Below are 11,573 nucleotides of genomic sequence, written 5' to 3'. Positions count from 1 at the left end.
AGCGGCGAAGTATGCTGCTTCTGTAACTCTAATTATGGATGATGTCATGCAAAAGTTGGGTGTTCAAGGATACATTTCAAGAAAAACTAAAAAGAAAATTACAGAAGGAAATCTTCAATGCCATTATCAACACTACTCTTTTATTAACCCTCAATTAACTCCATCTTTATTTCCAACAAATGTTGAGAAAATCAAGATCCAAACATTCGCCTTCGGCATACAATTGCAACTCACCAATGGATCCTGAAGAAGTCCTTCTCCTCCCCAATCTGCAGCTGTGGACAAATTCTCACTATAAAGCACATTCTCTGCGACTGCCTTAACTTTTCCGTGGCTAGAAGTATTGCATTTGGAAGGATTAACCCTTTGGACATTCTAAAATCAACCTCAGAACAGAATATCAATTCAGTATATTACTTTATTAAAACTTCTAGGCTCAATATCTAATGTACATTTATATAAATTAGAGCCGATAATCTGTGTTGCTAGTGCTCAATGTCTTTTTTTAGTCTAAGAATTTACTTCATTAGTCCAAAATTATTATAGTAGTAATAATATATTTTTGGTAATTTTTCACTCGATTTCAGTTTTTCACCAAGCTCTTTGCGCACTTCTAAAAGGCTTTGGTTTTTCGCTATGAGCCGTTAGGTAGCTGTACAGGCTGTACAGGTATAATTTTCAACAATTCGTTGTGAAAATTGTTCCAGAATAACTTATGACTTTATGCAAATTCACCAAATTATATCTTTTCATTTGAATCCCTAAAAGGACGTTATATGAACTCGGTTTCGTTCACATCTTAGCCAGATTGCATCACATTAACAAAATATAAATACTTGGAATATTTCTGTTTTTTTTTTACTGCGATTAGAAAACGTCATCGCCATTGTTGGTTAATTGCTAGTTAAGCCCGTCCCGTTATGGATGAACAAGTCATGTACTCTCTTCTCTTTCCTTTTTGTTGCATAAAGTCAAATTTTTCTTCAAATTGTCTCCTTTTAGCTGAAATTGATGAGAAGGCCTCACTTACACAATATCCTAATCCTTATGAAAAAAGTTTAATAATAAAGAAAAACAAAATTTGCACTCCCTTCATGTTTTAAATTAGGTTTTTGTTACAATGAATTGCAAAATTGATATCTTCCTAATGTTACAAATCAGCCGTAAACTGTTCGGACAAGGATTCCAAATGGCGTTAAATATAATAACTCGCTTGGCACGCATCATATTAATGCCAACAATTTTACAATTTTAGTTTCACATTGCTGTGAAGTACCACATAGGAAGAGATATAAAAAATGAAACAATACGATAATAAATTTCAAAAAATCTCACGAAATTAATTTTCCTCAGAAGTCCAAGAAAAATCTATACCCGATGCTTGATTGACATGTAAAAATTTTTCAATTAAATTTAACGTAAATAAACTAAAAAACGTAAGAATCAAAAATATTCATCAATATTACGGCAGTTTTCATTTATGTCAAACGGCTCTACCTTTGACAGTCCCTTGCATTTGTGTATAATGACCATTGTATTGTTGGCAGCGGTAGGATTTTGTGATCCCGTTACATTATTGAATTTTATATTCTTGTAATTCCTGTTCTACAATCAAATTCTCGCCCCATGTGAGTTTAATGCGACATTGTGGATTGATTGATCAGATTTAAAATGGCTGCTGTTGTACTTTGTAGTTAAACAGTAGGCCTTTTAGTATATTGAACTAACAGATTGTTGATAACTTCATTGAAAGAAGAGGAGGTGGTCGCACCTGTGTGAGTGGTGGAAATGCATTTTTGTTGATATTATATAAATTAAGAGATTTCCTCTACCCGTTCAATATTTTCAGAGAATTCGGTACTTTTTTATACGTACTATTGATGTGACCTTTGAAACCTGCGAGAAAATTATTTGCGGTGAAATCTTCATAGTCTCATTCAATTCCATGTCGTGAAGATGTGTGTGACACAGTATTCTTGGGCTAAGCGTACAATCCTAAATCATTTTGTTGTCATTTTTCTGGCTTCGCGTAGTTGAGAATTATATGAATGACTTCCGTTGCTTCTCCTGTTAACAGTGTTAAAATAGGAATAGCTCAAGGAATTTAAGTTGATAGTACCATTAAATATGAGCTTATTTAATTTAAAGGTGCTTTAAACCGTTCACTCCATTTCATTTTTTAGTTTTCGTTTGGTAATCTTCACAATCTTCACTGTCTAGACCTTAAACATGTTGGGATATGGCGCAATTTGAATGAGATATAAGTATTAAAAATGTTTTATTGTCATAAAGTTGCGAATGGTCTGATATATCAAGAAGTATAATATAAAAAACATGATTAATTTTACTTTATAAGTTACATGTTCATATGCTCATGTCACATGTTTCTTCCAGGGTTTCCACGACTGTGCAAAAATTCAGCCATGATTTTCTTGAGGGATTGCTTGGATAGTTTAAGAAGAGATATATAAAACCAAAATCGTTGAAAACATCCGTCTAATGACGGAAAACGGATCCATTAGACTTGAATAAGTTAGTTTTGGATAGTTAGCCTAGCTAAAATAAATCTGCTTTCAATTTTCTACATCTACATCTACTCCAAATTTTACAACACGGAGGATTCCGTACGTTTTCTACTAATTATTAATTTTTTAGGTCTTTTAAACATATCGCAGAATTTATTCTCAATAAATTATAATCTAAATAAAGAATTTTATAATTTTTTAATTTGGACGTTAACGCATACTTAAAAACATTATGTAAACATTACTAGGAGCGTCTACACGTGCTATAATATTCCATTACTAATGGAAAAATAAATAGCGGCTGTCATTGTGTTGTTGTCGTCTACTTACGCTTGCCTGCCAACATAAGTATTTTTTAAACGGAAAAATCGAAAAAGCACGGAAAAAATAAGAAATTTCTTTCATTTTTCTTTAAAGAATTTAAAAAGAACTCTAATTTAAAATCTTCAAGAGCCCCCGTATACGTGGAATGAAACTGCACTTTCAGCGATTATAATAGTTTGTATTTGTGAGTGTAAAAGAAATATAGCTTACTTTTTCCGGTTCAATCGTGTAGAATTAATACGTTAAAGGATACTTTACATAAACAGAAACTAAAGTCCCGCCCTCTTAATTGTTTGCTGCATAACATTTCAAGTGAAAGACAAATCTTGTTTTTTTTTTCTTTTTTTTTTACCACAATAAATTTAGGAAGTGGTGTGAATAAACGGGAAAGGATTAAGAAAAAAGTAATTCGAACAGGACGTAGCACGGATGGCTGAACGTCCAAAAAATCTTTTTGCAGGCAAGTTTAGACTATTATGAAAGCGTAATTTTAAATGAAAATTTCGAACTATTTTTCTTATGGCAGGTGGATCCTGCCGGCCGCGTATGCCGCCTAATGAGCTAAATTTTAGCACTTTCAGTATGCGTCACCCGCCCTCCTCTTTATCATCCACATCATCAGGTTCAGCCTCTTCTACTAGTAGTATATTAGTTGGCGCTTTACCTATTATGCCAACGGATCGTACCCGAGAACGTATTAAACAACAAGCTTGCGGCAAACTGCAGTTAGGTTCGAGCCCTCAAGATGTGTACCAGTTTACTTCTGATGATCTAGAGGACTTAGGTGAAATTGGCCGTGGGGCGTTTGGGGCCGTAAATAAAATGATTTTTAAAAAAATCGATAAAGTGATGGCTGTGAAACGTATACGCGCCACAGTTGACGAAAAGGAGCAGAAACAACTACTGATGGATTTGGAGGTGGTCATGAAGTCAAATGATTGTAATTACATTGTGCAATTTTACGGCGCTCTATTCAAAGAGGGCGATTGCTGGATATGCATGGAATTAATGGACACGTCATTGGATAAATTTTACAAATATATATTTGAGCGAAAGAATCAGCGTGTACCAGAGTCAATTTTAGCTAAAATAACGGTAGCGACGGTGCACGCTTTAAATTATCTCAAAGAGAAACTTAAAATTATACATCGTGATGTTAAACCTAGTAACATTTTGTTGCATAAACGTGGAGATATTAAATTATGTGATTTTGGTATATCTGGGCAATTGGTGGACTCTATAGCAAAAACTAAGGACGCCGGTTGCAGGCCGTATATGGCGGTAAGATATATGGTTTCCTATTATAAGCCGACTTTCATGCTTTCCGTATCTGCAGCCTGAGCGCATTGACCCCGAAAGGGCGAAGGGCTATGATGTACGCAGTGATGTTTGGTCTTTGGGCATTACATTAATGGAAGTGGCTACTGGGAATTTTCCTTACCGCAAATGGGATTCGGTATTTGAGCAGTTGTGTCAGGTAAAATATTGGTTTATGATCTTATGAAGATCTAGTTAATATATGCGGCACGCGACTCAGTTTAAAATCATTCAAAGAAGTTTTGATAACTTCAAAAGTTTTAAAAAAAAGTATAGGAGATTAACTAATGAACTACGTATGAAAGGGGTCTGCTTTTGTGAAATTCTCAACAAAATGTAAACAGAACAGTAACGGAAGACTATGGATGATATCTTTCGAATCAATTGCTTGCATTGCTGTGGGAAGAAATAACTTTTTAGCTGCCAAATTTCTAAAGGATTCCTCTCCTTGGGTGCATCATAATAGGAAAGAGTGTTTAACAGAGTTTACTAAGAATGTTGCATTTCGAAAGTACTACATTTACAACAGGCTGTGATGGGTACTAATGCCACAAAAAGAATGCCAAATGTATGAGTATAAAAAAGAAAACAGTTTGTACCCTGCATAATATTGCGTGGACGAGATTTTTTCTATTTTTGAGGAACATATGTGGAAATATTTATCATGCGTCTATTGGAGTTTATGAGAAATGAGCAAAAAATCCTGAACTGTACGGATTCGCCCATTTTCAATTCTAACCTTGTGCACACTTAATGCTTTGACTCAATTTGAAGGTGATATCTTCATCTTTGGTTCCGACAAAGATTTCAAAGGTCTTGACAAGAAATTAAGCATAGATATGTTAGAGTTCTGGGTGTGAGGACGGGTTTGCTCCATTTTTAACAAATATCCATAGAATATATGTAGCACTTTTAATAGTTCTATCTGCTGCAGCAATGAGCCAAGAAAAAATCTTATTCCATTTTAAAAACGAAAGTGCTCTCAGTTGACGTACGAGTGTAAATCCAACATGCACGCATGCAAGCAAGTAAATTTACACAAATTTGAACGCACATTCTATGGGCGATGCTGTAGCATTTGTGAACAAAAATGGAAAAACCTGTCCACATCTACCCAATATTATAGTGTATCAAAATTTAATTTTTTTTCAATACCTTTATAAACCGCAGAAACAAACTTTAAAAACCCCATAAAGCATAAAAATTCTTTGGCAGTTTCAAATTTTGAATGCACCTAAACATGTCCGCCTGTTTGCCCAACTTTGTAGTATTTATGGTAAACATTCTCCCGTTAGCGAAAATGAAGATATTGCCTACAAATTGTCAAAAGAATTTGAAATTGACCTAAACTTTTCAGAGGACACGCCCAGACCGCCCACATGCCTCTACAACAAAAACATTTATTTTTATAATAGAAGAAATCAACTACGGCCACTCCATTTTATAGAGCATGAGAATTTTGTTCTTTTACTTCTTTTGTCTTGGGGTGATGGGTTTAAAAGATTTGGTCCTGATCGAATTTAATTTTCTTACTTGTTTTTCATTCGAATCCCTATATGAGTTGCGATTGCACCACCAAGAAATAAGCTTCCGAGATCCTCTAAAGTTTACATATTATTGATTAGTATCAAATGCGAACCGTTCTAGACATATTTGTTGTTGGGCGTGTTAAACGTTACAATTCTCCTACTTTTTATGTTCCACACTAACATCGTTGTAGGTAATAAATATAGGGTGTGGACATTGTTAACAGAAAAAAACTTATTTGAGTTTTTTTAAAAACGAATTTAAATGCTACTACGCTATGTTTTATGTTGCTAAGTATGTATTTCTTAGAAATTCATTAAAAATATTTCCCGAAAAAACAATTAGAAAGTTTTTAATCGTTTGAAAAGTATTTTCATATAGATTCCCGTTGTATGTATGACAACAGATGGCATTTTCTATTTTGGCTCAAATTTGGTTATTTTCCCATAGCCGCTTTATGCTAACGTACTAAATTTCAAAAAATTGCTAAAAATATTTCTGAAGAGAAAATGGTGAATATTCTTAGCTTTTTTGAATAGTATTTCATATAGATGCACGATGTCCAAAAAATTAACTTGCGTTTCCTAATTTGAACGGAGTAGGATTCCAAATTCAACTACGTTTTGATACTAACTACTTACCAGAGTTCTCTTGAGGAACTTGTTAAATGTCTTTGGTAGTTTAATTAATTCAAATTTGTCTTCACACCTGTAATGTACTCTTATGTCACCAAGGATATGAATAGTTTTATCATTTTTGTCATAAATTTTAATAAGTTTGTTGTGCAACTGCATATTTTTCAGACCAAGTACTTTAATTTTGTGCTGGATTGTTTTTTAATTTCCCATTGCATTTATTAAAATCTTTAAAAGACCAAAGAGTGGTTTTATAAAATTCTAGGAGTAACAAAGTAATAATAGTAAATAGTAAAACAATAAAATGAAATAAGTAAAACAACTGAAAGAGCTCTAGTCGGTCGCAGCCCATTATTAAATACCCTGCACCGGTTCGCTTAATGCAGCTTCTTATATAGCGACTTTTGAAAATAGGAAATTATATAAGATGTAATGGAAAAATTGGTCTAGTTCGGACTGTTTTCCACAGCGTTTGTCCGTGGGCCAAAACATGCCGTTATATAAAATTTGATCGGAAAATCTCAAAAATTGCGGTTTAAAGATTGAACAAACCAAAAGAAGACAGACATCAGACTTAGGATAATAAATGCTGGGTCTATTTCAAGCCCTTCTGATTGTTGAATGAAGTAAATCAATTCCGGATTTAACGAATTCTAGCATTATAGAGAATGCCCGATTAACTACTAACAAATAAATAGAAAACAAAGCGTTTTTATAGCGTTTTTACATTAGAATTTTAGCTAACCCTAGCAATATCTTTTGCAGGCTGCAAGTTATAGTGTGTGTGCTGTGCATTGAAGGCTCTTTTGTTCAGGGAGAACACCTACATTTTTTGCACAGTTTTTAATGCTATGTAAATATGTAATGTGATTAATTTTAGTCAAAAGGTCAAACTCTGAATCGATTCCAAATCATGCGTTGATCAAAAATATGTATATTATGGAACGCACTATTTGCAGTTTAAGCGAAATACTAAAAAAACATTAACATGTCATTAATAATGCCTCTTTTTTTATTTTTCAAAATATTCTGCTTCATGATCTATATTCTTTTCTTATTCTTATGTTCGTCTCATTTGTCGTAGCTTTTTTTTTATTCCGCTTAAGACATCGCTAAAATGTGGTTTTCGAATGCATCAGCGGCTGCTTCGTACGATGAAAATCGTTATCGGCGCAATTTGATTTTGAAGTTGGGGACTCAGAAGCAATCAAATTGGTACGGTATGGCGGATGACACGTTAATTCGATTACTACAGTGTTTAAATAGTCCGTTATTAGAAGAGGCGTTTGATAGCTGACACTCTCTTGATAAAAAATTGATCCGAAGGCGTTTGCTACCGACAAAAATGACGGACAGCCGCCTGCGAATTATTTTTCGACTCGCATGCTTAGATATATAGCTTGTCACTTATTTCAATCAGCGTCATGGTAATTCTGACGAATTTGTTTGCACCAATCGGCGCGAGTATATTTTCATTTCCATTTCATTTGATTTCAAGTAATTATAAAGTCTATAACTATATTTTTAAGCTTTTTTTAAATTATTCGAAGTGCAACCTTTTCATGGTTTAATGATTAAGCAATATTTTAAATATGCCGGTGATATTAATGCCTAAAGTTGCGTCAATTTCGCAGTCACATGTCGAGTTTTCATTGTCAGTTTTTGCACAGCATCAATGTTTTCTGGCACAACAATCGAAGTTGGACGACTTTCAGGATTCTCTTCGACGATAGGATGTATTAAACTTGTTATATGAACTTGTCCCAGAGGCAAACCACATGGCTTATCTTCTAAAGGTAGAAGTAAGTTGGTCGATAAACTCTTGTCCTGATAATCCACGGCGAAAGTTATAACAAACCATCGTACAAAACTATTCCAGCGACTTTCCAGTCAAGACTTCAGACGACACCTGGCAACATTGATTGTTGCCAAGGCTCGAAATCTTAATAGTGCCCTCTGCATGGAAATTACAAAGTATGCTTCACATATCTGGTGTATTCTCTATTTTAATACAAAGCCGATAGCCTTAGATGCTAGTGCTTCAAGACTTAAGCCTTAGAATTTATTCCTCTGTTTGTGTATATGTAATAATATACTTCGATGCTTTACCCACGGAACAACCGCAAACAATAAGTAGATGGATTATGTTGTTCATTTTGACGAAGAGTACAAATACTTTTTGAAGTCCGTGCTCATTTATTTCTGTGTATATTTTTTGCAAATGCAATAAACATCTTGTGTAATAAGATTGCTGTTAAAAAAAGTACATCAAGGACATACTTTGTTATTGTTTATATTGTTACAGGTTGTGCAAGGAGATCCGCCACGTTTACAACAGGGTCAGGAGTTTTCAACCGAATTTGTTGAATTTGTTAACACTTGGTGGGTATTTTCCTTGTTTTAATAGTAACCAACACTGCTAAATCTATTAGAGAGTTTTATAGCGAAATATGTACATAATGTTTATTTATTGCAGCCTAATTAAAAATGAAAGCGAACGTCCTAAATATGATCGCTTATTGGAAATGCCATTTATATTACGCGGTGAACGTAGCCACACAGATGTAGCCGCCTATGTTACAGATATACTCGAGGCCATGGAGAATGATGGCATAACACAATTTACCACGAACCAGCCGGCTGAGAGTTAATGGAAATTAACTTGCAGCAAACCGAATTAATGGAAAAGAACGTAAACAAAAACAAATCATTAAATAATATTGTATTGTTGTCTACTTGATAGCCTGTAAGTCGAACATTGTTAAAAAAGAAAAAAAAACCTTTAATTTTGTAGATTACGCAAATGTCACAAACACACTATAGTAAAATATAAGTCAGTGTGAACAATCATATGCAATTAGATTTCGTAGATATGCCAACAATAGAAAAAGTTTATGTTGCTTCGTAAATGTTAGTATAATGCAGTGTTAAGTTAAACCCAGGGGAAGGGCATTTTATGATTTAATAGTCGTTAGATTTTAGATTTGCAACAATTAAACTCTCTGAGTGATATATGTATGGTCCACAAAAGGCGAAAGATTCCAAATAAATAACTAATTGTTTTTTGGAAATAAGTGTAAGAAAATTAATAAGATTGTGCATTTAAAATTTTTTTGTTTAAGCAAATAAAATCCATTAAAGAAAAAAACTGAAAACGGAAGCAATATTATGAAACATGGAATAACACCAATTTTTGTAAATGTCTTAATAAAATACGAAAAAAATAAAATAAAATAAAACAAAAGCATATCGGTATACTAAAAAGAAGAACACACAAATTAAAATTGAATTTGATTAAAATTAAAAGAACTAACAACAATCCTTAGCCTTAGCAATTATTATAATAAACGCCAATATTATCATTAATATTGAAAGAAATGTAAGGAGAACACAAAATATGTACCAAAAAATACAAGTTCCGTTGCCTATTTTCGAAAAATTTAATGCAGTTGGTACGTTTATGGGATGTTTAAATAACAAATTAAAAACAAAAATTTGTGTACTTTGCACGGAAAAGTTTCCACTTCCCTCTTTTTTCGTTTTTGTGTTTTAATTTTGTTTGTGTTATTTTTAATTTACCAGTATAAGGCTTCAACTCAGGTTGTTAAAGAAAACAAAAAATGAAAAAAAAAACCACATTTGTATGAATATGTCCAGGTGTTTAGTATTTGTAGCTTGACAACAACAACAACAGGAACAATTTTAGACCGTCTTACAGCCAATAAATCGCTTTACATTTTTAGCATATATAAATCAACCAAGCAATCAGCGTCCATTTTGCGCTCCTTTACAAACATGTAACAGTAGCTTGCTAAGCTTTCATTAATTTTGTGCTATTGTTTTTTTTTAACAGAAAGCATAAAAAATTATGCTTAAAAATAAATGAAAAACCCATAATTCTTTCAAAGAATTGTAGTAGTAGTCGTAGTAGATTCGATTAAAATTATAGCAATATTTATCAGTAAAAATTTAAATGATATTATTCCACTATTCTTCAAGCCTTTCATTTCTGAGTACAGTTGTAGTCGATTACTTAATAATTTCTAAATAATTAAAATATAGTACATAGTCCCTTACAGAGATAAATATTCTAAAAAAAAAAAATAAAATTTAAAATTTAAAGTCATCTAGTTGACAATAAAATTTTGCGGCAAAGTATTTAAAAGAAAAAGGAAAAAGACATCTTTAAAAAAAAAAGACTAGTAACCATCCTTTTCAATCTCTTTAGCACGTCTATGCTCTCACTCTACTCTCTGGCTTCCAAGTAAAGTTAAAAACAAGAAAAACAATGAAATCTAAACTTGACACCAGCAAAGCATAACTATAAACAGATTATACACGTCCATATATACTATTTATGAGTAATAAACAAAAACAAAAAAGTATACAAAAAATATATTTTGCACGATATTCTTATTTGTTTAAACAAATTAATAAAAAAATAAATAAAAAGTAATCGTAATATTTAAGAAAAACCGGGATGCGATGCGAAATCAGATCAAGTCCAAATATCCGCTTTGTGGAATAAAATACAAAAAAAAAAAAGATATTGTAAATTCAAACAAAACTCTAAAAATTAAGGATCAAAAATTTAATATTTTTGATTATGATAAATTAATTATTAATAATAAACAAGACGGCAAAAAAACGTCTTTAGAAAATCCCATAACATGACTTCTTACTTATCTCTTACAGAGAGAATGTCAGATTTCTTTAAATTTTCTTTTATTTCTTGCAAAGACTCTAGTCATCAAAATAGAAGTTTCGTAAGTTTGCAGAGCTAACTCTAGAAGCGCAGATACACAGGACAAGGCGCCCTGCCCTTTTATTATGTCTGTTAATTCGTCCAAATGTATATATATATATATACATATAAGGCGGAGTGTTTCAATTTGAAGCTGTTTTAGCAACGTTTTAAAACCAATATGAAGATGAAGTAGTTTCTTTTTTTTGTCTGTTCAACCATTGAGAGAAAACTTTTATTCTTACTTCGCAAGCGTTTTGTATATATTTTTTTCTTTTCTAAAAAAAGCTTCCGGCTTATAAGGGATCAGCACAAATAACAATATAACAACACGATGGGCCGACGATCATCGTTTTTCAGAATGTTTCATAAAGCAAAAAGAGGAAGGAAAAGGATTCTTTATAGCATCTTTCCTACTTCCCGAGCGATCAGATATGCACGGAAGCCATATATAACAACAGAAAGACACGTTACAGTGACATAAAAATCGAAAACAGTAAT

At 32.7% G+C, this 11,573-nt stretch overlaps 1 protein-coding gene and 1 long non-coding RNA gene across 4 annotated transcripts; one reads left to right on the top strand and one right to left on the bottom strand.

Moving 5' to 3' along the window:
• Window positions 1–451: 451 nt before the first annotated feature.
• LOC119638956 lies at window positions 452–2,326 on the bottom strand. Its single transcript, XR_005247510.1, has 3 exons — window positions 1,876–2,326; window positions 1,498–1,771; window positions 452–1,427 (listed from the first exon to the last, which is right to left on the bottom strand). It is a non-coding gene; the product is annotated as an uncharacterized LOC119638956 (long non-coding RNA).
• A 363-nt stretch (window positions 2,327–2,689) lies between these two features.
• Window positions 2,690–10,753, top strand: LOC119638952 (dual specificity mitogen-activated protein kinase kinase 4). Of its 3 annotated transcripts, XM_038036097.1 has the most exons (7): window positions 2,690–2,873; window positions 2,943–3,033; window positions 3,216–3,309; window positions 3,376–4,130; window positions 4,186–4,326; window positions 8,634–8,710; window positions 8,805–10,753. In XM_038036097.1, exons 3-7 carry the CDS (start codon window positions 3,279–3,281, stop codon window positions 8,977–8,979), a joined length of 1,179 nt encoding a protein of 392 aa, XP_037892025.1. In that variant the 5' UTR covers window positions 2,690–2,873; window positions 2,943–3,033; window positions 3,216–3,278; the 3' UTR covers window positions 8,980–10,753. The 3 variants fall into 3 exon arrangements, with proteins under 3 accessions (XP_037892025.1, XP_037892026.1, XP_037892027.1); XM_038036098.1 differs by lacking the exon at window positions 2,690–2,873 and having other exon boundaries at window positions 2,898–3,033; XM_038036099.1 differs by lacking the exons at window positions 2,690–2,873; window positions 2,943–3,033 and having other exon boundaries at window positions 3,051–3,309.
• The last annotated feature ends 820 nt before the right edge of the window (window positions 10,754–11,573 follow it).

This window comes from Glossina fuscipes, unplaced genomic scaffold, assembly GCF_014805625.2.
Source record: "Glossina fuscipes isolate IAEA_lab_2018 unplaced genomic scaffold, Yale_Gfus_2 111, whole genome shotgun sequence".
NCBI classification, from domain to species: Eukaryota; Metazoa; Arthropoda; class Insecta; order Diptera; family Glossinidae; genus Glossina; species Glossina fuscipes.
Note: the sequence above shows the minus strand (reverse complement) of the source record. Positions and strands in the feature narration are given on the sequence as shown.

What these genes read in the sequence shown, in the direction of transcription:
- LOC119638952 (XM_038036097.1), top strand. Translation starts at nt 3,279, where the DNA reads ATGGCTGAACGTCCAAAAAATCTTTTTGCAG. An exon ending in TCCAAAAAATCTTTTTGCAG is followed by an intron (nt 3,310 to 3,375) that starts GCAAGTTTAGAC and finishes TTCTTATGGCAG; the next exon opens with GTGGATCCTGCCGGCCGCGT. An exon ending in TATTTGAGCAGTTGTGTCAG is followed by an intron (nt 4,327 to 8,633) that starts GTAAAATATTGG and finishes ATATTGTTACAG; the next exon opens with GTTGTGCAAGGAGATCCGCC.